The sequence below is a fragment of the Choristoneura fumiferana genome, chromosome Z, assembly GCF_025370935.1.
Source record: "Choristoneura fumiferana chromosome Z, NRCan_CFum_1, whole genome shotgun sequence".
Taxonomy (NCBI): Eukaryota; Metazoa; Arthropoda; class Insecta; order Lepidoptera; family Tortricidae; genus Choristoneura; species Choristoneura fumiferana.
In genome coordinates this window covers 44,523,510-44,550,000 of record NC_133472.1, presented here as the reverse complement: position 1 = coordinate 44,550,000, position 26,491 = coordinate 44,523,510, and the positions used below count along the sequence as shown (strand labels likewise).

At 39.8% G+C, this 26,491-nt stretch overlaps 2 protein-coding genes across 2 annotated transcripts in view; one reads left to right on the top strand and one right to left on the bottom strand.

Annotated features, from left to right (window-relative positions):
• The window catches only part of LOC141437926 (uncharacterized), a 49,214-nt gene extending 42,925 nt beyond the window's left edge, over window positions 1–6,289 (top strand). The window contains exons 6-7 of the mRNA XM_074101528.1: window positions 5,860–5,960; window positions 6,204–6,289. Coding sequence (XP_073957629.1) covers window positions 5,860–5,960; window positions 6,204–6,289 — 187 coding nt within the window. The remainder of the gene's footprint in view (window positions 1–5,859; window positions 5,961–6,203) is intronic.
• The window catches only part of LOC141437899 (dipeptidase 1-like), a 292,943-nt gene that overhangs the window by 142,443 nt on the left and 124,009 nt on the right, over window positions 1–26,491 (bottom strand). The window lies entirely within an intron of this gene.

Genomic DNA, 26,491 nt, shown 5'->3' with positions numbered 1-26,491 from the left:
TGCGACATACAATGTTTTTCATCACATTTGCGAGTAAAATTGTATATTTGTAAAGAAAAACCACGGGTTTCATGACAAGCACATTAAGTCGAGGGTTATTGGGGGGTTGCAACAAGGTAGCCTGCATGTTTCGACACTGTTTACGAGCAAGTGTGATGAAAAAGTACAATATAATACACAGTCGTTTGGGTTGCGTTTTGGTATAGATTTTTGTGTTTTACAGGATGCTTTTCCAACCAGACCTGGTCGCGCCGGAACGGACAGATATCATGTCGCTGCAGGGCGCGATAGTGACGGCTGCGTTGAAGTGCGACCCGGAGCTGAGAGATGATCTGTACAAGGCAGTCGTTCCTTGGAGCATGTCCATGATACCAGGACTGGGCACTAGGTTGGTCATAGATAGATTGGACTTTTTCCTGTTTTTTCTCGCGCTTATTTTATAAGTCTAGCAGTTGAATTTACATTCTGGGATTCTTCTGCTTTCTGAACGATAAAATCCTGAATCCTGTTATTAATAAGTGTCGACGTCGCGATGGGATGTTTGGAGGCTTATATGACGTCTGTTGTGTTTATTTTTATTATATTTATTTATTGGTAAAAACTATGTTCACGTGGCATGACAGTTTACACTAATGCACCACGAAAACGAAATCTATTATTTAAACTTACACTGAACATACTAACTAAACTTAGGTTTAAACTTATTATAATAATAACAGGTTCAAATTGGGACAGTCGAAATCCTATCATCTAAAAACTCACAAAACCGCAAGCATTCAGCACGCACAGCCGTCCATCTCCACGCTAGCAGGTCGCACTCAGGTGTCGATGCCAGCAACGCGTTAAGCTGTGTTAGGACACGGAGTAAAGGCGAGTTCCTACGTGACACCGTACGCGCCGCCGGCACTGCCAGCAAATCGCGCCGTCGTGGCCTGAGCCTTATTTTCGGAATATCCGGGGCATACAACCTCACAAGTTGAGCCACCAGCTCGGGACAGTCCGACTCACCCCGCAGAACCTGACATGCAAATATGAGTAACCGCAATTCCGCCTCACCTCTAGAGAGTTGAAACCGAGAGTCCCAAGAAGGTAATTTGTCGGGTATAAGAATGGGTAGTGTCCAAACTTTTTCTTATATAAAAACCTAAGGAAAGCTTTTTGGACCTTCTCCAGAAGTAAGGAGTACGCAGATTCATGCGGGTGCCAAATAATTGACGAAGCCTCCAGTTTGCTCCTAACTAACGCATTGTAAACAAGTTTTATAGCTCCAGCATCATTAAAATCTCGTACATTACGAATAACGAAGCCCAGTCTCCGGAAACAGTTGGAAGATAGCTCCGCAATGTGGTCATGGAAGGTAAGACAGGTATCGAATAGCACACCCAGATCTTTAATTGAACTCACGCGGTCAATGGGCTCCGACCCCAATACGTACTGAGCATGTAACGGGGCGCGTGCACGACTGAAAGTGCATACCGAACATTTGGCTGAATTGAAAAGAAGCCTGTTCTCTACACTCCACCGGAAAACCGAGTCAATATCTCTCTGCAAAGAGTCACAGTCGCCCCTCTGCTGCACACCGTAAACCAGCTTTAGGTCATCGGCGTAAAGAAGGCACTGTGCCGATTCGAGAACCGAGGCAAGGTCATTAACCATAATCCCGAATAGAAATGGCCCCAGTATAGAGCCCTGACTTACGCCAGACCTAGTGTGATACGGCGCCGAAACGAAGCACCCATGTCTTACATACTGCTGTCGATCTCGTAGATAACTAGCGAAGAATGACAATAGTTTGGGAGTAAAACCAATCTTTTCAAGTTTAAGCATTAACACATCATTATCCACGCGATCGAATGCCTTCTTGAAGTCGAAATAAATAACATCAACCTGTATGCCCCTATCAAGATGCTCCGAGATGATGTCAACCAGGATAAGCAGATTCGTATCGACAGAGCGCTTCGACCTAAATCCATGCTGAGCATCACTCAAGAATGGCCTGACCTGTGCAGACAGAGCTCTATGAATTATGGCTTCGAATAACTTCGCTGGAGTGGATAATACAGCTATAGGTCTATGATTTTCCACCACAGTACCGTCACCAGCCTTCGGAATTGGTCTCACTCTAGAGATCTTCCAGAGGCGCGGGTAGGTGCCAGATGCAAGAGCCAAGTTAAACAGGTGAAGTAAGGGCAATTTGAAATAGTCCACACATCCCTTCACTATATATGCCGGCAAATTATCAGGCCCAACCGAACAACTTGCTTTAAGACGTTTTATGCCTATCTCAACTTCTTCCATTGTTATAGACGTTATGTTAACATAGTTGGAAACAAGGTTATGTCCACTACAACCTCGAGCATTCGGGTCCAGAGAAGGAACATTCGGCAAGAAAACCTCCGAGAAGAACGTAGCAAACGCGGTGGCTGCACCCTCACCAACGTATTCCTTACCGTCAAAAGTCACTCGAGGTACAAATCCACCCTTCGATTTTAGATTATGCACGTGCTGCCAAACGCTTTTGGATTATCTTTCACACTAGCCTGGATTCGATCAAGATAGCTACTATAGGCCGACGATATCCGCCTTTTCACATCGGCCCTTATTTTTGAGAATTCGTCATAAATAAACCTATTTTTAGTCAATTTCCATTTCCGATGCAGTTCACCTTTGCGCTTTAAATCTTTTATCAAATCTGCAGTGAACCAAACCGGATAGGATCTGCTGAGACCTCTTGATCTACTCTTTCTAGGTATACACTGGTCAAATATGTCATAAATAATTTTATAAAACTGTTCCACAGCAATGTCGACATTCACAGCACTAAGAACTTCATGCCAATTCGATTTAGTCACAAGTTCATAAAGAAGTTCATAATTGCCTTTACTAAAGTTCCAGTCCCGCTGCATGTCGACATTGCTGGGCTCCAATCGTTCCGTAGACAATCGTTGGGCAGCATAATCCATAGGAATAGAGATCTCCAAAGGTGGGTGGAACCCATCAGTCTTCGGAACCAGCCCGCTACTCATTTCTGAGACAACAATACCGCATGTGCACTCAGACACCAATACGACATCCAATTTACCACCATGTACATTAATTACTTCATTCATCTCAATCAAATTACACACAGTTAAAAAATAAGAATAATAGTTTAAAATATTCCGAGATTTATAAACTAGGTTCAAGTTCAGGTCACCAACTATTATGACTGCACTCTTCAGTTTATCTGCTACTGATTCCACTTTCTGAAACCATCTCATATAAGTTTCATCAGAAGCACTAGGTGGGATGTATACCACGCACATATAGTATGTAAAACGCTCCACAACGAATGACACCCATAAGTCTTCACCAGTTGATGTCTCGAAGTCGCAGAGACGCCGCAAGGTGATACCGGGACGCGCCGCCAACAGTACACCACCACCCGCGCACCAGTGGCTCGGTCACGGCGCATCACTGCCCATCCGCCACATACAAGCTCCGAGTCATAGACAGCTTCAGTGAGGAATGACTCGGTCACAGCAACCACGTCGCACTCAAGAGACAGAAGATTTTGTTTAAAATAATTAAGTCTTGTATTGAGGCCTCTCACATTCTGGTACACAATATCCAGAGTCAATACCCGCTTACTGCTGACGTTTCGACCACGCCGAGGCTGCGCCGCTATCTTGTGGTCTCCGAAATAACCACGCCTTAACTCGCGCATTTTCAGGCCAAACTTCCGGGGACAGACACTTCTCATAAAGTTCACAGGGAACACCAATCTTATATGATTTATAGTCGCCCCTAGCCTTGAGCTCTTCAACTGTAAACCCTTTCCCAGGGCATAGAGTTTGCATATAAGCACGTATATCGTCCACTCCTGACATCATGTTCCAGAGGTGCACATACTTGCGAATCTCAACAGCCTTGAGCGACGTAACTTCCGGACCAGCAGTACACCGCACAGAAGACAATCGTATTTTCCGGTTTCGGACTTCTTGCCATACGTCAGCTACGGATTCATCACCATCCGTGGCAGCATTCTCAGACCGCCCTGAACCATTACCCGCCGACTTCCCAGCATCAGTCTCCTCATGCAAATTACCACCTACGGCCTCTTTATCAGACTTATCTAGTTTCCCTTTAGACCTCACAGGCTGCTTCCGAATCCCTTTCTTCTTTCTTGGTGATGCAGAAGCGGCAGATAAACAACAGCATTTCTGTGATAATTCCAGTTGCATCAATCTCTCAGTGACGACCTCGAACTTTTTGGAATAAACTGCGAGCTCAGCCTGATACTGCGCCACAGCAGAGACGGCATCAACCAAACGTTCTGACAACATTGTAATTTGGTCCCCTAATAAGTTGCACTTCAAGGATCAAGGTTGATGCTTCCCCAGAGGACTGCAGTTGAGGGGCCGGGGCAGGGCCCTCACTTTTATTTCTGACCGCGATATTTTTAATAGTCACAGGGGTGCCAACAGGAGTGTCGTAATTTCTACTCTTTCTAAAAAGATTACAGCATTCTGGGCATACCCAAGTATCTTTTTTCCTCCAGCGTAAGATTTTTTTTTGTTGTGTTGTGTGTCGGTGTGATGGGGTGACAAACGCTCGCCATCAAACGTAGCAGTTTGGGGAGAATATATAATGTGTAGTACCTAAGTTGTAATTTGAATATATAAATAAATTAAAAAAAAAAATGACCAAGTGCGGGTAGTTCGTGATACGAGTGCCGGTACTATTAGAGATCAAATGCGGGTAGTTCGAAGGACTGGCGCTGCTAGGCAGACTTGACACCGCACACTTCAGTCTACTCGTGACCCAGTGGGGGCACACTTAAAACGTCACCTTTTCACGTACACGCCAGCGCCTCTGGCGACAAAATGATAGCACTAAATTGACAAATGTGTCAAAAGTGGACTTGAAAAATTCAGTCTGTCCGCCATCTTTCCGCTGTATGTTGGCTGTCTGGCTGTCGCGGATGATTTTTAAGTTTATCTGTTTTTTGCTGTTTTCTTAAAGTTGTATTACATTGCTCCGCTTGGGTGACCAAGTGAAGTGACCACCATAAACTCGTTTGCTTTCCGGCCTCGCGATGTAATGCAACTTGCGCAATTTTCTTACAGGTCTAAACTGGGCTTTATAGACGTTAAGCTTGTTGTGTGCGTGCATGTACATGTGTGTGTTATGTCAGATTTAGTTCTTCAGCTAGCTACCAGATAGCGCTTGATACCATACATGCAAATTTGACCATAGAGTTGCCACTCCTTTTCTATATTGTTACTAATACTCTTTGTCGTGACCACGGCCACTGCAATGTTGCCGAAACGTCGAGGAAAATATTACTCGTGTGTGTTAGCGTGATAAGTCCCGTTGGTGGTATTTTGATTATGAGTGAAAATCACGAAAGTTTAAAACGTTATAGCACTTAATAAAGCGCAAGTATAGTAGGAATTATTTGAGGTGTCCCCGATCTCGTTAATAGCCAACTTTCGAACGAAGCCCATTGTATTCTATTGTGCCCTCAACCGCATAATACTCAGTTTAAAATGAAGGGAAATATGAAATAAAATAGTTTATTGAAATAACGACAATATTTTCTACAGTAGAAAGTGCATTTTTAAATAAATACACGTTCGCAGATAATACTTTTCCATGAGGCTGCTTGTCTACGTCGTATTCAATTTGAAAAACATGACAATAAAGTTTTATTTAAATTGAGCTATTTTATCTTATATTTAAACTGAGGATTGTACACTTGAGGACATAATAGAATACAATGGCCTTGTTGGACAGGTGGGATGTTAACGAGATCGGGACAGCTCAAATAATTCCTACTATACCTACTCCTAATCACAAGTTCTTTGGTGTCCTCAGGTTGCAGCAGGACTTGGAAAAGATGACACAGAAGACGGTGAACGTGATGTCTTCTGACGAGGGCTACGCTGTGGCTTGGCTGGGGGGAGCTACTTTCGCTGGTATGTTACAACTTAAGTCTGCATTTCCATCAAAGGCGTGACTTCACGAACCAATAGAAATGCTTCATTTAACTATTTTCACACAGCACATCTCTGAACACAGCTGGGCGGAGCCCTTTCTTGTTTTTGCTATCGAGTGTATGTGAATTGGATGGTACGATATTTAATACGGTATTTGTATTGTAGTTGGTGAATATCTTAATTTATTTCCATCAATAGGTTTTAAAATGATAATCATTGCAGGCATGTCAGGCACGCAGAAACTGTGGGTGTCGAAGAAGCAATACGAAGACTTCGGAATGAAAATAGTTAAAAACAAGTTCATGTAAATTTAATTCGAATATTATTATAATCTTATATTTTATGTCTGTCTATTCTATCTTTATCAGTAACCATCTAATTAAAAGTTGTACGGAATACTCGGCGTGTAAGTCCGACTTTAGAACCTAATCAACAGAATAATACTAGTTTTAGGGTTCTGTACCTCAAAAGGAAAAAACAGAACTCTTAGGATTATTTTGTTGTCGTTCGTCCGTCTATGTATCGAGACCCTTTATCTCGGGAACGCGTGGAGGTATCGACATATTATAACACAATCAATAAGAAAAGTCTGAATAATCATAATTTTTCATGTCTGACTGTCTATGTCAACAAACCCTGTAAAATGACACACATGGCGTTCATTTTACTTAGGGGCTCTTCTAACACTGGTAACCTACCTATTCATAAATACCTACAGTATCCGCCCATAAAGATTGCTCATCGGTCTTTGGAAAGAGACTCGGCTAATTTCGGCTTCGTAGAGTCGCCACACTACTTATGTGGAGTTAGTCAGCCGTTATACAGGTGCAATAGAGTACGGACGCATTTAGATGAAAATATATAATAAAGAGTTGTTAACCCCCCAAAACTTTAAATTGCACCATGGTATCTTTAGGGAAAATAGGGAGCTATCCTTTTTCTAGTAGTTGCAACAGCTCTCTATAGATATCCGAAGTTTACATGCCATTAATTTGAGGTAAACTTATTAAGTTCATAAAGGTGCAGTATTTATTTGATATAAAACGTCACTTAATAAGTACGATGATTGATGGACGGTCGCCAGTGTTCGGAAATCGTCGTGAACAGCCAATTGTCTTTTTCCGAAAACCGATGTGTAATCTTTATTGCGGGTACTGTACAAAGTACGGAACCTTCGGTCGTTTTTTCTTTGATTTTGCGCATTTTCTCAGCCAACGCTTTCCTTAGCCGGTCTCCAGCCACCATGTGTCTCGAAGCTCACTGAATAATGCATGGTATAAGGATCAGCAGGAAACCTAGGTTATATCTAGACTTTTAGAGTATGCTAGTATGTTTTAGGGCCTTTATACACTGCGTTTTTAACGCCTCTGGTTTTTTTAACACCTGGCTTGCGATTTTGTAACCACAACATACAGACATAGTTACAAACGTTAGAAGTTAAATAAACGCCTCTAAAAACTTTATTCCTGTAAAATTTGAACCTGTACCCAACCCAGTTAATTTGTATTTTTACCCGACTGCGAAGAATGCTATTCCTATGTCCTCTTGTAACTACTCACAGCTGAACTGATTTTGATAAATGATACGTCATTGGATTCGTCTTGATAAGGCGAGTGACACTGGGTATATGAAATTCTTGGAAAATCAAAATGGCGGATTTTTGGCGCCAAATAGCAAGTTTCCAAAAAATGATTTTTATTCAAACCTATTGAGTGGGGTATCAAATGAAAGCTTATAGTTAGCCCATTCTAAAAATATGGGTTATAATTGTTTTAATCTACCATTTTCACAGAACTATTAAAAAGTGTGAAATAAAACAATAAATTCAAAAAATCAAAAACCCGACTGCGTTAAAAAATACTAAAAAGAAGAACACAAGTCTAGTGGGCTAGAACTTTGTTAAGTAGCTAACTTAAAGTGCAACAGTTGGGACCGATTTTAATCATGATGCTGAAAAATTCTTACCTAATGGGTCCCGACTGTTGAACTTTAAGTTAGCTACTTAACAAAGTTCTAGCCCACTAGACTTGTTTTATTCTATTTAGTATTTTTTAACGCACGTTACGGCACGAAAGATGGACAAACATACAAACACAGACATTTTGACTTCAGATACCTTTTCAAATTGTATTCCAGCAATGCCGGGGCGGTTCGCTAGTTTACGTAAATGTTTGCCTAATACAGTAGAACTAGAATCACGAGTCTATAGAGCCTTCGACCCCCTTAAAAGTAATTTAACGCTGCCGCACAAAATTCCCGCGCACCCAAAGCTTCCCCCCTAAAGTTACCCGTAGGAATTTCCCCGTAATTTATCCCCCTAATAGATGAGGGATTACCTTTTTTGAATTTCCTTTGTAAAAGGAAAGTCTGGAGCAATGTTTTGGACCTCTTGGAAATAAAGCTCTTAGTTTTGACGGCCTGTCAACTAGTCCTTTGAGGCGCTCTCCGAATTGGGTATTATTAAAACGTGGAGAACTTAGTACAGGACATGGTGGGTAAGCATTTTTACAAAGTTTTATTGGGTTGCCGTGCAAAAGTTAAACAATAGTAATAACATTATTTCGCAAAATATAATAATCGTAATAATATTATTTCAGCGCTGGTGTGTTTTTAACGCTTCAGCATTATGCTGAGCCAGTGTCCGATTCACAACAGCAATGACACATACCTTTGTGTTGTTTTTTGTGCCTAATAATATTGTTGTCTTGTGTTGTGAATAAATGTATTTTCTTTCTTTCTTTCTTTCTGACTTGGTTAGAGAACCTGACCACGAAGCTTTAAGGTCCCGGGTTCGTTTCCCGGCCGGGGCAGATATTTGCATGAATAATGCGAATGTTTGTTCTCGGGTCTTGAATGTTTAATATGGATTTAAGTGTGTGTTTAAAGAGTGCTGTCTTCGCCAACAAACTGCTTAGCAGTTTGGCGAAAATATTTTTAAGTTGTTATTTTTGTAAAAAGTGATTAATAAATTAAAAAAAAATCTTTCAAAAAAATTTTTTCGTGAAAAACACCAAAATCCCTTTTTTTTCCTTTTACCTACGTACGGTTATTTACAAACGTTTGAATATAAAAATAAATTACGTAATTCACAGAATATGATGATGTAATGAAATGTAAAATTCTAGGTGTACTAAAGTTGAAACATTTTTTGTGTCCTCGGATAGACATAAAATAATAGTAAAAGCAGATTAAAATCCGGTAAAAATCGGATTTTCGTGTACAAGACTCGTGCACTCATGGAAAGAAGGTAAGAGGAAAATTTAATTTTCTTCACTTAGTGTAGTGAGTGGGTTCATACAGCTCACAAGAGCTCACAAAAAACAAATAAATAATCGCAAAAATAGCACTTACTGTGGTTTAGGACCTCAGCAACGCGTTTTAACTTTCACTTTGCTTAAATGACTAATTTATTGCATTTTAGGGTTCCGGGGCTAAAATGGCAAAAACGGAACCCTTATAGTTTCGCCATGTCTGTCTGTCTGTCTCTCTGTCCGTGCGTCCGCGGCTTTGCTCAGGGACTATCAATGCTAGAAAGCTGTAATTTTGCACGGATTTATATGTAAACTATGCCGACAAAATGGTACAATAAAAAACTAAAAAAAAAAAATATTACTATACCTCCCATAGACGTAAAGTGGGGGTGTTTTTTTTTCTTATCCAACCCTATACTGTGGGGTATTGTTGGATAGGTCTTTTAAAACCATTAGGGGTTTGCTAATTTGAAAGTGCAAATTTTCATTAAAATCGAGCGTTCCCCCCTCTAAAATCTAAACCGGTGGAAAAATTTGAAAAAAATTCAGGATCGTAGTAAGTATATCAAACTTCCAAGGAAAACTATAGCCGTTAAGTTTGCGTGAGAATTATAGTAGTTTAAAAGTAAATAGCAGCCTAAGGTATAAAATATACCTAAACTATGGAAGATTCCGTATAAATTACGAAATCCTTAGAAACATATTACTTAATTTTTTCGTAATGGCTACGGAACCCTATTTCGGGCGTGTCCGACACGCTTTTGGCCGGTTTTTTTATTTATTTATTGCAGATAGTGATGTCTTACTTGTTTGTTACTTTCAATCGAAGCTAAAATCATGGATCGAGCAAAGGACCCCGGACCTAAAGTACCTACCTATGAAAAATATGATTTCAGTTAAATATCCTGAGATTTTGATATGTTATAGAGTTCAAAGTCCTGCACAAAAGTCTCTAAAAAACTAAACTAAACTCTGAAAGAGACTCAGAGACAAAGGAAGCACCTTTAGAGACATTTGTTCAGGACATTGATATAACATCAAAATCTTAACTCTTAACTGTAACCACATTTTCCATACTTTAGGTCCGGGGTGCTTTGAGTAATTGGAAAGCAGGCGGCCGACACAATGAAGATAATTATCGACTGAAATGTGCCGACGATGTATTCAAACCTTGAAACGCTCGGTCCTCATACATTTCACCGTACTTAAAGCATCACTTCAATACAGCTCGACCCACAAAAGTGTCAGAAGTGTCCTATAATGGGTCCCACTGAAAAACAGCGTTGTGGCTTGCCGCAACATTATGCTGAGTGGGTCCCAATTTATACTATTCGATGTTTTTTTAATTATTATTTCATGCTAACGTGTTTTTTCTGTGTATCGAATATGTGTAAATAAATGTCTCTCTCTCTCTATAATTTGAAGGCAAAGGCAACTCCTGTTGTAAGTGCTATACGTATCATAAAGGTGTCAAGTTGAAAGTGACGTTACAAGCTGTCAGAAGAATACGAGTGTATGAAATAATAAAACACGTCGGAGTCATCCGCCGCCATTGAATTTGGCAGTTATATGTATGGCCCGGGCTTAAGGTTTTGTTAGATCAATTTGCCAGAATGATTATTTCCTAGTAGCAGGGCTTCAAATACCGGTAAAAAGTTGGTAACGTTACCTCTGTCTCTGTCAACGTTAAATCGTAATTAACGTTAAACGATGTATCGTTACTTTACTTTTAAAATTTTTACCGGTACATAAAATTTAACGTTATAAGCTATTCACATAAAGTTAACGTTAATTTAAAAGTATCGTTAAAAAATAATACTTCTCACTTTTACATTATAACGGCGTCCCCGGTCATCATTTTGCTAAATCAGATCATTTGTTTATGCTACTGAATCTACTCAACAACGGTATGTATGTGCTTGTATGTAATTCGTATCAAAAAATAATTATGAATTGCTATTTTTTACGGATTAAAATATACATTCACGATTATAATTTTGATCCCGACGTTTTGAGTCCATTTCAAGTCTCATAGTCACGAAAAAACTAAAAACAAAAATTACCGATTGAAGTAATGCTACTTTTTTAACGTTATAATAATGTGAATTGGGTAACGTTAATTGGATAACGTTACCACAATGTTAATTTATCAAGTAACATTATAATTAAACTGTTGCTGTTAGCCTCAGACGGATTTTACAGCTTACCGCAGAAAGGGGCCTAAATAATTAGGAGCTCTTCTTTATGCTTTTTAAAATGACATCCCGTTATCATGATCATGTCATGACATGACATGACACAGAACTAAAACAGCGCCATCTAGCGACGAGTGGCGTAAAACTTACTGTCACAACTTATACGGCCTTATATGTCTTATCTCCTATGAAGGTCATCTAATTCAGGACGTCGTATAAGACGTAGGTCGACATTGTCTGTATGCCGTCACCCAAACAAATCCGGCGAAAAGGGACAATAGTGACATTGGACATTGAATCTATGCTTTAAGGTTCTAGTTTCGCTCGCTTTGTATGACTTAAGCTCCTTTGGATTTGGCGAGCGATGTTTTTAAGGAAAGGAGCAAACAGTGACTTGACAAAAGAGTGGACGCAAATCCCTTTAGCGATTTCATCGCTGTTAGGCTCTCTGGCCACTAGAGCGAAGCGGAGGGAGGGTGAAGCACAGTGGAGTTGCGGTGCGGACTGTATTTATCCATAGGCGTGGAGCTAGATCAGCGGTTCTTAAACCTTTTGGCTGGCGACCCAAAGTTTAAATATATTTGTAGCCCGCGACCCTAAAATACAGCTAAAATGGATGTCACCGTAAGATATTAACAAAGAACGAGTTCTTTTTACCGCATGCTTTAATCAGAAAATTCCCGCGACCCATCCGAATAATACCCCCGCGACTCGAATCTTTTTTTAATAATAATCAAAAAGATATTATAAATGAAACAGATACAAAATTCAGATCTATTGTCAAGAAGACATTAATATCTAAGGCGTATTATAAAGTTAATGATTATATCATGGACAGGGATATTTGGAAATGATTCCGATCCGCATTAGCGCTCCCTTCAAATAGAGAACCTACTGTGTTAAAAATAAAGTTGTGTTAAATGATTGATTTATAGATATCATTTAATAATATTGTAAATCTGTTTAAAAAAATATACCTCGAGTTTTTTGCCGGATGCTTCTCAACAGAGGTTTTTCCGAGCCGGTGGTAGATTCTTTTTTGATATTCATAAGTGCTTGTTTTAGCCTAAATTGAATAAAGATATTTTGACTTTGACTTCGAATTTGGGTCGCGACCCGAGGTTAAGAAACGCTGGGCTAGATGGTAGAGTGCAGCGAGAAAGTAAAGCGGAGCTAAGTTGCCGACTTCGGCCGCGACCACACCGCTGTTTAAAAAACGGTACGGAATCGCAGTGACGCATCGTATGCGCACCGTTTTTAGGGTTCCGTAGCCAAAATGGCAAAAACGGAACCCTTATAGTTTCGCCATGTCTGTCTGTCTGTCTGTCCGTCCGTCCGCGGCTCTGCTCAAAGACTATCAGTGCTAGAAATCTGTAATTTTGCACGGATATATATGTTATTTATGCCGACACAATAGTACAATAACAAATTAAAAAAATTTTTTAGGGTACCTCCCATAGACGTAAAGTGGGGGTGATTTTTTTTCTCATCCAACCCTATTGTGTGGGGTATTGTTGGATAGGTCTTTTAAAACCATTAGGGCTTCGCTAAGACGATTTTTCGATTCAGTGATTTTTTTGCGAAATATTCAACTTTAAAGTGCAAATTTTCATTCAAATCGAACGTCCCCCCCCCTCTAAAATCTAAACCGGTGGGTGGAAAATTTAAAAAAAATTCAGGATGATAGTAAGTATATCAATCTTCCAAGGAAAACTATAACACCTCAGTTTGCTTGAGAATTATTAGTAGTTTATGAGTAAATAGCAGCCTAAAGTATAAAATACGAAATCCTTAGAAAAATATTACTTAATTTTTTCCTAATGGCTACGTAACCCTATTTTGGACGTGTCCGACACGCTTTTGGCCGGTTTTTGTTGCATGCTCTCCACACCACACCGCTACTTAGATTTTTTAGAAAAATACGGCTCTGTCCATTGGAGGACAATTTTGCCAGTGTCTAGTAGGTTTTGCCGTTGTACGGTAAAAAAATTATAGAAAACGTAATATGAGAGGTAATGGTGGATTAACGATGACAGCGCGAATCCACCGCTACTTAAAATACACAAACGGTGCGGACGCAGTGACGTGCCGTAAACATCAGGATTTTACCGCATGCTCTCTACCAGAAGTACGCACTGCGATTCCGCACCGTTTCATATTTTGAGCAGCGGAGGCATGCGATAAAAACGGTGCGCATACGTAGCGTCACTGCGATTCCGTACCGTCTCCGTTCTTTAAGCAGCGGTGTGGCTGTTCCTTTCTTCTTTCATTCGCGGAGCTTCCCCGAATTACCGATAGCGCTCCCGCTACTCTTTCCTCGTTTTCCAGTTTTGTATGAATTTTATAGCTCGTTACTAACTCCCTGTCCAATGAAGAGGAGTGTAGTTTTTATGCAATGAGGGCTATCGTTTTTTGTCTCACTAGATGGCGCACTGTTGCGTGAGGTTTTTAAGTGTGGCTTTCAGAGTCTGTTAATACGGGCGTTAAAACAAAGTTTAGATTAAAATCATATTTAATACACCTTAAAACCGTACCATAAAAATATCCAGCAACCACAGTGTTGCTTAGTCCCGTTAAGGGAAGACAAAGGTTTCCCAAAGACAAAACTGTCTCAAAACACAGACATTCATTGCCCCGTAACGCATATTTGCCATAATTAATTTCATATATTGCAAAATATTCACAAAATTATTCTAATTATAAATAAACCCGCGTAGCTCACCCAAAAACTATGAGATTTGACATTTCGGAGACCTCACGCTACACTAGCGCCTCTAGTGGCGAATTCATACGCGATAGCCCTCATTCTATTGGCGGTTTATTTATCTCGCTCGCTTCTCCGCTCCTTCGCTCTAGTGGCCGTGCATCCTATCTCCGAATACGGCCGCCATCGCGTCTCCTCCAAAGGTATAAAGTCTAATTCAACCTATGTTGTCCTTATTCTGAAAACGAGCGATCCGATAGTGGGAAAGCAAATCGCACCTTTGTGACCTTTTCTGCCGTAGACTCTACTCGGTAGCGTTACGGTTTATTTTCGATCCTCTGGATGTATTTTTTGTGCAAAATTTAATTCAATCTAAGGGGATTCGGCTTAAATTCGTAAATGGATTGATATTCTTCGAGCCCCTTTTCACATGTTGTGATTCCGGCGGGTAGTGTAGGGGAATGTTATTTCGTTTGAAAACGCTAAGGTATTTGGATAAAGGAATTGCGAACAATAGAAGAGTCAGATTGGGAGAGTTTATGGGTAACTTACTTGGTTTTTCACCTGACTGCCCGAGTTTTCAAGCATATAAATATGTAGATTGTCTAGTTTTTGCTCGTCTCTGCAACCTTAATTTTTGGACGATTTTCATATGAGGTATGAATAGTTAGCTTTTGAAAAAAAAAACATGGCCCCTGTCCATTGAAGGACAAATTATGCCAGAGTCTAGTGAATTTATATCGGAAATACAAACTGAGACATGGATGCACAGAAAAACCAGAAAAGAGACCAGCGCTGGAAATCGAACCCAGGTCCTCAGCAATGCTGCTGCTGCTGCGTGCTATAACCCCTACACCACCGCTGGACAGGAATCTAGACACGAATTTTTCCTATGCATACATATCTCAGGTTGCTTATTTCTACTACGCTACTTATGCAGCAGCACTAGCGACATCCATGTTCCGCTCTCATCGAGAGACGTCACACTCTTTCGGAACCAACCGCTCACCCAGACAAGAGATGTCGCTACTAAGCAATCAAATTATAATTGGTTTTTTGGAGTCTTTTTGTATTTTTTATTTCGACTCCAAATTTGTTACTTTTACGGGTATCCCGTGAAACCATATCGGAAATACAAATATACAAATAAATAAATAAATATGGTAAATATGGTTTCACGGGATACCCGTAAAAGTAACAAATTTGGAGTTGAAATAAAAAATACAAAAAGACTCCAAAAAACCAATGTAGTGAATTTGCCGTTGTACGGTTAAAATTCTAGAAAAAGAGAGGAAATGGTGGATGAGACCGAGGTATCTTTAGATTTGTCGCACATAGTAACTGTGACATTAGGGTACCTATACCGGGTGTGGCCTGTAATACGAGCAAATAATTAAAACATAGATCATACTCGTCAAACTGAACAACATTAGTTCAGTGACTTTTAAAAAGAATTAGTTTTTTTTTAATTTTTATTACACTTTTAAGTTTATTCGAAGAAGCAATGTAAAGAAAAATGTTTGTTGATGTTTGTAGCGTGATGACGTCAGTTGGGTTCTAGGGTGGCGTACATTGATAGCAGTATTTAATTTGTATGAAAAAAGGAAAATTCAAAGACTCCATTATTTTTAAAAGTCGCTGAACTAATGTTGTTCTGTTTGACGAGGACGATCTATGTTTTAATTATTTGCTCGTATTACAGGCCACACCTGGTATAACATTTTAAAATGGCGTTTAATAAAAACACTCATGGATTTAATATGGGTTAAAAAAGGCTATACTTAGTTCTTTCCAAATAAAGCTAACATGAAAAAGTGCGAAATTGCTGTTGTTCACTTTTTTAAATGGGACCCGACTGTTGAGAGCTTTAAGTTCTTCAGAGTTCTAGATTACTAAACTTGTTTCAGCCAATTAACTCGTTGAACTGACAATGGGCAGGCTATATAACTAGCACGGAGAACTGATGGCCGTTGGGGCCGAAAATAACTAGAATGAAAGAAGAAAGAAAGAAAATACATTTATTCACAACACAAGACAACAAAATTATTAGGTACAAAAAACAACACAAAGGTATGTGTCATTGCTGTTGTGAATCGGACACTGGCTCAGCATAATGCTGAAGCGTTAAAAACACCCCAGCGCTGATTTTCAGCCAGCACCGTCGGCAACCCTCGGGCCGTTATAAAGACATACTACACACCATTAACTACATAAGCCTACATAAATAAATATATATTTTGTAAACTATAAAACTAATTTATTGTGTGACTTTAAAAACATGAAAATAAATGTATTAGGTACGTAGATATATATAAAATTAATTTTACAACTATTATTATTATGCACTCACTTGCCAAGTATACACCCTAACTCGAATGAAGACCGCGGATCGACAAGCGCACCGTATAGGACGTCCACCAACGAGATGGTCGGATGACCTGGTTAAAGAAGCTGGTCCAAGGTGGATGGAGGTCGCTTCCAACCGAGGCAACTGGAGGTCTATGGGGGAGGCCTAGGTCCAACAGTGGACGTCCTGTGGCTGATATGATGTTGATGAAACATGTTTTTCCTTTTTAGCGTTTGCCCAAAGCTTTTTCAAGGCAGCCGAGTTGTTTTAATTTATTCTTTTCAAAGGTCAAAGCCGCAATAACATATTAGAACGCAAATATCATGAAATTGACGTCCCAATATGTAAACAGCGGTTGCCGTTTATGGCACATGTGCCCGGCTTTCTACAAACTTACGTTTTACATTCGGCGAGGGCGCCTGTGTTAAATAAAATGAGCTTTACATTATGTAAATACGCTGCCTCCACATTTGGACGAAAGCACGTGTAAGTTTGCAGGATGATTTATGAGCTGTATAGGTATTTGATAATGGCATATTTTGACGTATTGATGTGCAAACGGGGCTTATTTATGGTTTTCCTGTGAGAGACTGTTGGACATACAGGGTGGGAAGTTGAGATGGGGCAGCAAAATTGGAACTAAAAGACTTTCCTTGCTCACCCGCGACCTTCATTTACCTTACCAGGGTTTCTCAAAGTGGGGTACGCGAACCGACGGTAGGGGGTTCGTGACAAGGTTTACGTGATGGTGGCTGCAAGACTGGCAAGATGATGAAGATTGGTTTTTGGAGTCTTTTTGTATTTTTTATTTCAACTCCAACTTTGTTACTTATTTGTTTGTTATTTGTTGTTGTTTGTTTCAGTTTGTATTTTCGTTGGCAAGACGATTCTTACCTATAATTGTTACCTTTTATTGAAATAAATAATATAATTATATTATAATGATGATTGAAATAAAAATAAATTTAGTTTCTCCAATAGTCAATTTTATTACTTTTTTGGGAGGGGGGGGGGGTTCGCTGTCGTCTAGAAACTTGAACACGGGTACGTGGAGCCATAACTTTGAGTTTGAAACCCTGCCTTACGCTTATTTTACGCGACCTTTTAGTTCATTGATATGGACCTCCGCAAAGTAACGCCTGATTCAATAAATCAGCAATACTGGGTTAAGACATTAACTTTAGTTAAAATGTTTAGTTTTTAGTTGTCTACATACTGTTTAATTTTCTTTAAGCATAATTAATATTCGTGAAAACACAACATGCGAAAGTTTCACTATGCAAATTAGTACCCTACGAACTGTATGGAAAAAGTTTTCTTTGATTTGTGGGTGTTCTAGTACTCTAACCTTAGTTGGTCTCAAAGAGTGTTTTAATCCTTGATAGAAATGGGACCGATTGGCATTAAAAAAAAGCCAAATCTGTCGATTTTCTCTCTGACTGTACATTTTATCAAAAATCTGTGAATGTCAATTGTCATCACTCAAAAAGTTAGTAAAGGTCTCTTGAGAGCATTTCCGCGTAGCAGCAAGGGATCTAGTAGCTGCCCTTGCTGCCCCATCTCAACTTTCCACCCTGTAGACTTCCCTGTTGCTTCGGTTGCTGCGGCTAGAAGCAGCCTGCAGCCACCTTGAACCCACGGCTTTGACCAGGTCATCCATCCATTTCGTTGGTCAAAGTCCTACGCTGTGCTTGCTGATCCGCGGTCTCCCTTCGAGAAATTTCTGCCCCAACGACAGTCTGTTCATGATACGATAAAAAAAAAATAACAAAAAATTGAACCGACTACAAAAAACCATGAAAATAATTTTCTACCAGTCTGAAGTCGGTCGGTGCCTCAGTACGAGCCAGCAGGAGTGGACCTATAGTCATCTACCTCAATTACGCACTTTATACTGGGCTTCAATCACTCCTGGTAGAAAAATCATTTTCATGGTTTTTTGTAGTCGGTTCAATTTTTTGTTATAATTTTTTTTTACACTCTTTTTGGTGTAAATAAAATAAGATACAATAGTTTAATATCAACTGCTCGTCACCTTTTACGAACGATTGCTTTTTCCGATGCGGAGACGTTCATTATTGAGGAGTCCTGGTGCTTCGGATCACCACCCGTTTTACCATATGCATTACGAGGAGCAAATTGCTTAGCAACTGTGTCAAAGTAATTAAAATTCAACCCGTGAAATACTTGTTATTGAGTAGTAACTCCGATGGTCAACTGTGGTCTTCATCATCAGTTTCACTTCACCAAATGATGATTTTCAATAGCAAATGCACGAGTTACTGCTAAATATATCCAAATTACCATAGGTGTCCCTACAATAATTGAAGAGTTCCCTCGATTTCCTTAAGATCCGATCATCAGATCCTAATTTGCTGCTTATGGGACCTAATTGAAAGCATTCCTAGACGAACTAAAAAAAAAATCGGTTCATAAATGACGGAGTTCTGAGGTAACAAACATAAAAAAAACCGAATTGATAACCTCCTTTTTTTTGAAGTCGGTTAATAAAACATTATTCACTTGATCTATAACGGGTCAAGTGAAATAAAAGCTTGCTGCAAACCCTCTTCGTCCTCTAACAGCTGTCACATTATAGTGCCAAATCCATCATAGTCTGTCTTGGTGAATGGAAACAGATGTAGGTATTTGCGGATGAAATGATGCAAAAAATGTTTGGAAAGTTCGATTTAATGTATACATTAGAGTATTAATCCTGCCATTTTGTTCATCATCATCATCGTCATCATCATCATCATCAGCCGAAGACGTCCACTGCTGGACAAAGGCCTCCCCTATAGAACGCCACAATGAACGACAACTCGCCACTTGCATCCACCGGTATCCGCTACTCTCACGATATCGTCAGTCCACCTGGTGGGAGGCCTGCCAACGCTTCGTCTTCCGGTTCGTGGGCGCCACTCGAGGACTTTTCTCCCCCAACGGTTATCTGCCATTTTGTTACCTGCTGATTATTATCTTTATTTTAGCTTACTAATATTACCTATCAAATGTGAAAATTTGTTAAGATGTTGGATGTTTGTTACTCAATCACGTCTAAACCGCTGAACCAATTTAGATGCGATTCGGTATTCAGATAGTTTGAGTCCCTGGGAAGGACATAGGATATTTTTCATCCCGGAAAATTGCAAAGTTTCCGCGGAGTATTCGTCTCGCATAAATAAGGAACTGAGATTTCATCTATTTATTTAATTATATTTTGTTTTTATAATTAAATTCAATAGCAGGAACTTCAAAACCGTTAAATCTAGAAACCGAAAGTATATTTTGTAGAAAAAAAAATATTTCAAAAATAGTAACATTATTATTTTGATACTTCTCACCCCTAGTAAGTATGCCAACCCTAATTCATTATAATCACAATAGGAATGTACGAAGGCGACTTATTCCCTTAAAGTTAAGGTAGGTCATTGTTTCCTCCTTTTTTTCGTTTATATTGATTTTTTATTTGCGTTGATTTTGATTCTCATTGATTGCAAAGAGGACGGTGGATCCTGCCTTCCGTGATACAGTTTTAACTAGTACGGAGGGCAGAGGACGCTTACTTTGTGTAGTCTGTTAGGTTCTTAATTGGCCTGTATTATTTTGGTTAACATACTCAATACTTACTGTTAGTTTTTTATTGAAATAATGAGCTGTCATTATACGCTGATAACATCTAACGAGTCACGTAGACTATTATTTATCTTGTTAATATACTTTGTAAAAATACCCTCATAAAAAGCATTAAAAATAAATGTCTACGTTAAATAAAAACATTAATTCTCGCACAATACAAGTATTTAACATTAGTTTATAAGGCGAAAATGTTACTAACTACTACAGAAATTGTTTTGAAAACATTTTTATTATTATTATTTTTTTTGTTTTATATAATTTCGCAATACCAATATGTACCGATTCGTAAAAGACATCTACCTTCCAAATTTTAAATTTGTGACCACCCTTCCTTACTTGCGTAAATACCTATACGGGCTGCGGTATCGCTCAACTTCGAAGGCGTCGGCCTACTGTACGGAAAACTTGTTATACTGTGCCTAAGGCGTGTCGAACTCTCTGGGCACTTGCGGTGAAATTGTAACGCATCGACTCTCCTCGATTTTAACTCCCCCGCAATTTTCGCAAATCGCCAGTGTGATAAGCCTCTTACGGTTCTATTACCGTTTCGGCTACGGAACCCTAATATTGATACTTACATTTTTTGTCGGCTGTACGCGTTATAATCGGCTTAACCTAAATTTGGATGATTAATATACGCTACATGTACTTCAATTTTAATCTAAATAAAGCCGATATCGAAGTAATCGGGGCTTGTTGAGGGTTTTGTTCGATAATTTAAGGATTAATTAGTAAAATGTAACAATCTGACGAATTCTTGTTAAAATTGACGGCTCAATGGATAATTAATAACGTTGTTTTCATTTAGATATGTACCTAGTCAGGTAGGCAGGTATTGGAGGTGTTGTATACAGGGTGGCGCAGGTGATGCCCTGATCACACGTACCGAGTAGCATGGCGAGACAGCAAATTGGTCCTCGGCCGAGAGAATAGGGTAGGCGAGTAGGTGTTTACACGCATTTTGATTTTCCTGGTGACAGTGGCCAATACGCGGTTGCGCGGCCGCTCGCTACGACGCACTACTGACTGGCGAGTGGCGAGTGAACGAGTTCATACCTGCCGAGTGGTGAGCGAGTCGGCGCGGGGTATGCTGAGGAGTGCGGGGGTGGGCACTCGGCCTAGTAAACAAACAGGGTCCATTTTGCTCAGCCGAGTACTAGGCCGAGTACTCGTCACGTAGTACACACGAACCGAGCACTCGGCCGAGGACACTCTCTCGCCACTCTACTCGGTACGTGTGATCAGGGCATCAGTATGGGAAAGTCTGAAACTAAAAGACATACGAAGATCTGTTCTTAAGAACCATGTCATCGATTTTAGTAACAAGAAAATCTGCATTCATAGAATAAAAAAACTTGTACTCACTCAACACAGGAATCGAACCCGGTTAATTTGAAAAATAAACTTACATTATTAAAGTATATGAAATACAATGCATTTTTTTCATTCTAGATATCGTGTTTCATAGTAGGTAACATATATTGCTTATGACCTACACTACCGATATCCATATAGAAATATGTTTGAAACAACGCGCTACGTTACAATGTTTTGTAACAAGTACATAGAGCCTGGCCAAGCTAAGTCTGCAACGGAATAATTTGGCAACACTGTATTTTAACGTCAAATCACGTACGTAATATGCGTTACATTTGCAGTGTTACCATATTAATCTCTGCAGAGTTAGCTTGGCTGGGCTCTACTATAATGTTTTTTTTTATTCGACTGGTTGGCAAACGAGCAAGTGGGTCTCCTGATGGTAAGTGATCACCACCGCCCATAAACATCTGCAATACCCCTGGTATTGCAGATGCGTTGCCAACCTAGAGGCCTAAGATGGGACTCAAGTGCCAGTAATTTCACCGGCTGTCTTACTCTCCACGCTGAAACACAACAGTGCAAGCACTGCTGCTTCACGGCAGGATTAGCGAGCAAGATGGTGGTAGCAATCCGGGCGGACCTTGCACGAGGTCCTACCACCTGAAAAAAAAGCGCTTGTCCTCAAAAGTGGGAAATTTGCATCATCAGTTGTTGTTCTTGGCCTATAAATGCTCTCATGTTAAGTTGCCAGTGAGACTGTGCCTAAAAATGACAACTTAATTCGGAACAAAAGCTAAACAAATTAAATAGAAATGGTTATTTGAGTGTTACGTAACGTTTAGGAAGGGATACAGAACAATGTTACGACGCGTTACATGGGGGGAGTTCCCAATCCGCACTGGGCCCGCGTGGGAACTATGGCCCAAGCCCTCTTGTTCTGAGAGGAGGCCTGTGCCCAGCAGTGGGACGTATATAGGCTGGGATGATGATGATGATGACATGGGGGGAGGGGGTCAAAAATTTCCAAAAATTGCGTTACGTTACTTGAAGGCCCCCGCCCCATCCAGTTCTTGCGAAGATCGCTCCACCTAGTCAACGACAAAGTACTAAAGTGTAAATATATCGTTGACTGTACAGGGCCAGTTACTGTGGGACTTGTGTGTATCCTTGGGAGACCCTATAGCTTGACCATTTTCGCTTGATGATTCTGATACTGATTCTCTAACACAAAGTTCAGTTTACCATCCGAGTTTAATTCAAATTCATGAAAGCAAAACTTCCTTTGTTATCATAGATTAAATGAAGGGTAAAAACAGCCCGGAATGGGTAAGTAGGGGTATATTTGAATTTATGCGGCCATAAATTAGGCGCAGGGGGGAGGGGCGATACGCATTGATGGGCCGGCGGTAGGTTTGGACCTTACCGTGAAATATCTTGCTATCTGCTCAACACATAAAATTAAGGAGCGGTGTTGCCTGCTTAAAAAACGGTGACGGTACGGAATGTTGAACTGAATGGATCTTTGTGCGGTTGTGGTGTTCTGAGGTTGAACTCTGGTTGAGTTCGAAACGCGTCAGCAGTGTGGTGGTGGTGATGGTTGGGTTTGTGTGATTTGTGTGTGTTCTTAGTGTGTAGGTGGAGGAACTGCTTCGTTATACATTTGTTGCATAGACATGAGCTATTCTTTTGAGCCATTTTTGTATGAATGTGAATAAATTTCTTCTTTCTTTCTTGCTATCGTAAGGTCGCGGGTGAGCAAAGTAAATTTTTATAGTTCATTCAAATGGATATACAGACCTGATCCAATAAATTATACAACAAACTAACCTAATCAACAAAAGTTGGATAACTCCTGACATTGTCACTTCAACAAACACAAAGTTCAATATCTCAAAAACGGCTAAACCAATTTTGATAAATCATGTCCGTCGCTAAAAACTCTGCTTTCAAATAAAAAACCGCATTCAAATCTGTCCACTCGTTTCAGAGCTACGGTGCCATAGCCAGACACAGCGGTCAAACTTATAACGATGGGGTGCTGAAAGTTTCTCGATGAGGGCTACAGCATAGATGTCGCTAGTGTCACTGCTTAAGTGACTAAATAAGAAAACAAACAAGCTGCGATATGCGGTGCATAGGAGAAATTCGTGTCTCTATCGCTGTCTTATCTTGAAATAAATAATACAAAAAGACTCCAAAAAACAATCTTAACAAAAGTCATAACATAACATAAAATTTTTGCAATAACATTACGTTAGTAAAATTGAATTTTTTGCTCTACAACACACACGAGGCAAAAAATCCTCGTTCTGTTTGATTTGGTTTGGATTCGAACTTTTCCCTGCCGAAGCGTCAAACGGAAAAATTCTGAAACTGGAATATTGAAACCCCAGTGGAACGAGCCAAGTTTGAAGACTTCGTTAGTTTTTCCCGTTCACGTAGGGTTAGAATGCCAAATCAATGCACCATGGTTTTGGAACCTGTTAAGTCGCTATTTATTAAAATACTAGTAGTCACAATTAAAATTCCGTGATCTTACAAAATTCCCCTGGGAAATCCCAAAATTGTCGTGAGTCATTGAGGTTGTGTTGAGAACAACTTTACTGTACAAAATTTCATGACCCTTAACCCAGCGGTTGGAATCTCAAGATTTTATCCCTATTACTTGGGAATATCGGATCAAAAAGTAGCCTATGTTCAGCTATCAATGTACCAAATTTCATCCAAATGCGTCCAGCCGTTTTAGCGTGAAGGAGTAACAAACACACACACACACACACACACACACACAATCTTTCGCATTTATAATACTAGTAGAACTAGTAGGAAGAAGGATACTTAATCTACTTGGATTACTCCGTACAAAACAAAATCCTTATCAAAATATTAATAAGTACTTGATTTTTTCGTAACGACTACGGAACCCTATCTTGGCCGTGTCCGACAAGCTCTTGGTCGTTTTTTTTTAAGTAAAAAAAGGGACAAGTTGAAGAAAGAAATAAAACACATTTATTCACAACAATTAGTAACTTAGGTAGGTAAGTACCATATTAAATATAATGACCCGGATGACTCACGTCTTAAATCGAGTTTAGCTCGACATGTTTCGGGCTAATCCGTAGCCCTCCGCCGCGCTCCGTGTGCGCGTGTTGCAGCAGCCGCTGAGTCGCGTTGCTCCGAAGACGAAGGGCTACGGATTAGCCCGAAACATGTCGAGCTAAACTCGATTTAAGACGTGAGTTATCCGGGTCATTATATTTAATATGAGTGAGTCTCACGGTAGTTTCATGTTAGGTAAGTACCATTGGGAGAGAGGGAAAATAAGTAAGTGGTCTTTTAAATTTAAAACAAGTTCCTATCAAATGAATATGTCGCTAAAGTTGAACTTTCAAGTTGACAGACACGTTGCAAACGATTATCAACTTCAGGGTGGCTGATGTTACAAATAGACAACACGAAGGATAGGTAGTATTTGTGTCATTGCGGTAGTAAGTCGGACGCTGGCTCAGCATAAAGCTGATGCGTTAATAAACACCCCAGCGCTGATTTTCAGCCAGCACCGTTGGTGACCCCCTGACCGTTCAAAATCCCAAAAAAAAACCTTTTTCACTTGTCATGCTGATTAAAGTTGGTATTTTTGCTGGATCTAGGCGACATAAAATTACTTTTCACACCTCTCCTTCAGAAAAGTAACTTTTCCTCCCTGACGAGTGGGAGCAAAATGCAACTTTTCTGTTCAAGGCTTTTCTAAGTATTTTATTGCAAATGCAATTTTTTGAAGTTGATAATTGTAAAGCCACGCCGTTTTCTATGCTGGTTGATCTTTAATAATATTTAGAATTGTTTTTTTCAAGTTTCTTAATGCTCGGTGTGAAAAGTTGTTTTCATCTCTAGGGTGGAAGGTAATTTTTTTTTAATTTTTCGATAAGCCCCGTAGTAAAAGATAATTGAGTTACGTTAATGACACTTTTTTCACGTTTCGGGCTGGCCGTCTAGATGCACGTCGTGACCAAGGAGCTTATATACAACACTGGAGGTTGAACGCCGAACATCCGTTTGAAACAAGAAATTTGATCTTTATTACGTCACGAAAATATTCCATCTCTTTCTTTAGTTAGGTTAAGAAAGAGATGGAAGTCATTCGTGAAATGTGAATGAAAGAGATGGAATGTAAATAAGTAATAAAGGTCAAACTTAATGAACTAAAATAATTTCCTTGCTCACCCGCGACCTTACGATAGCAAGGAAATTATTTTAGTTCATTGATATGGACCTCCGCAAAGTAACGCCTGATTCAATAAATTATTTAAGGTCAAACTTCTTCGTTCGGCGTTCAACCTCCAGTGTTGTATATAAGCTCCTTGGTCGTGACCAATTCGATTTTTTTTATAGTCGGCCGTGGCAAGTGGCCAGGTCGAAAAGGTACCGTTGGAGGTTGGATATAAGTAAATTCAATTTATTTTTATTCTCATTTTTTTGTAGTATTTTACTACTTTCCTCACAGTAGAAATAAAAAGTAAGTATTGTCTAACTCGGGTGAAATTACCAATTTCCCTTCAAACTATTCGCGCTCTCACTTCGTTCGAGCGCCAGAAATATCTCGGGTAAAATGGGTCACTTTCCACCCTTGGTTATCAATCTAATATTTTATGCTCTAGTGCAAAAAGTAAAATCATCGTTTAAGACCAAGGTAATCAGGTGTTAAGAGCGACAAACAAAAAGTTTTTTTTTTTAACTCGAGCATTAAACCCATTTTCCCCTCGCCGTACCGGCTCAGTTGGCTATATGAACGTCTCGGGTAAAATTGCTCGTTTTATGCTCTTGTTGTACAATCCGCTGCGGCCTAGTTACAGAAGCGTTTCGATTTTTCATTTTGTGCTGAGGTTTTTACTGATGGCTCTCGTTACATTCTAGGCACTACAAATGGCCGCCATTCGGTACGATCGGCAAGGCTACTACGAAACTCGAAGCTCGAAGTTCGTATCGTACCGTCCCTCTCGCTCTCGTATTAAACAGTATAAGGCAGTTGTCTCACCGCCGGCGGGGAAACGATT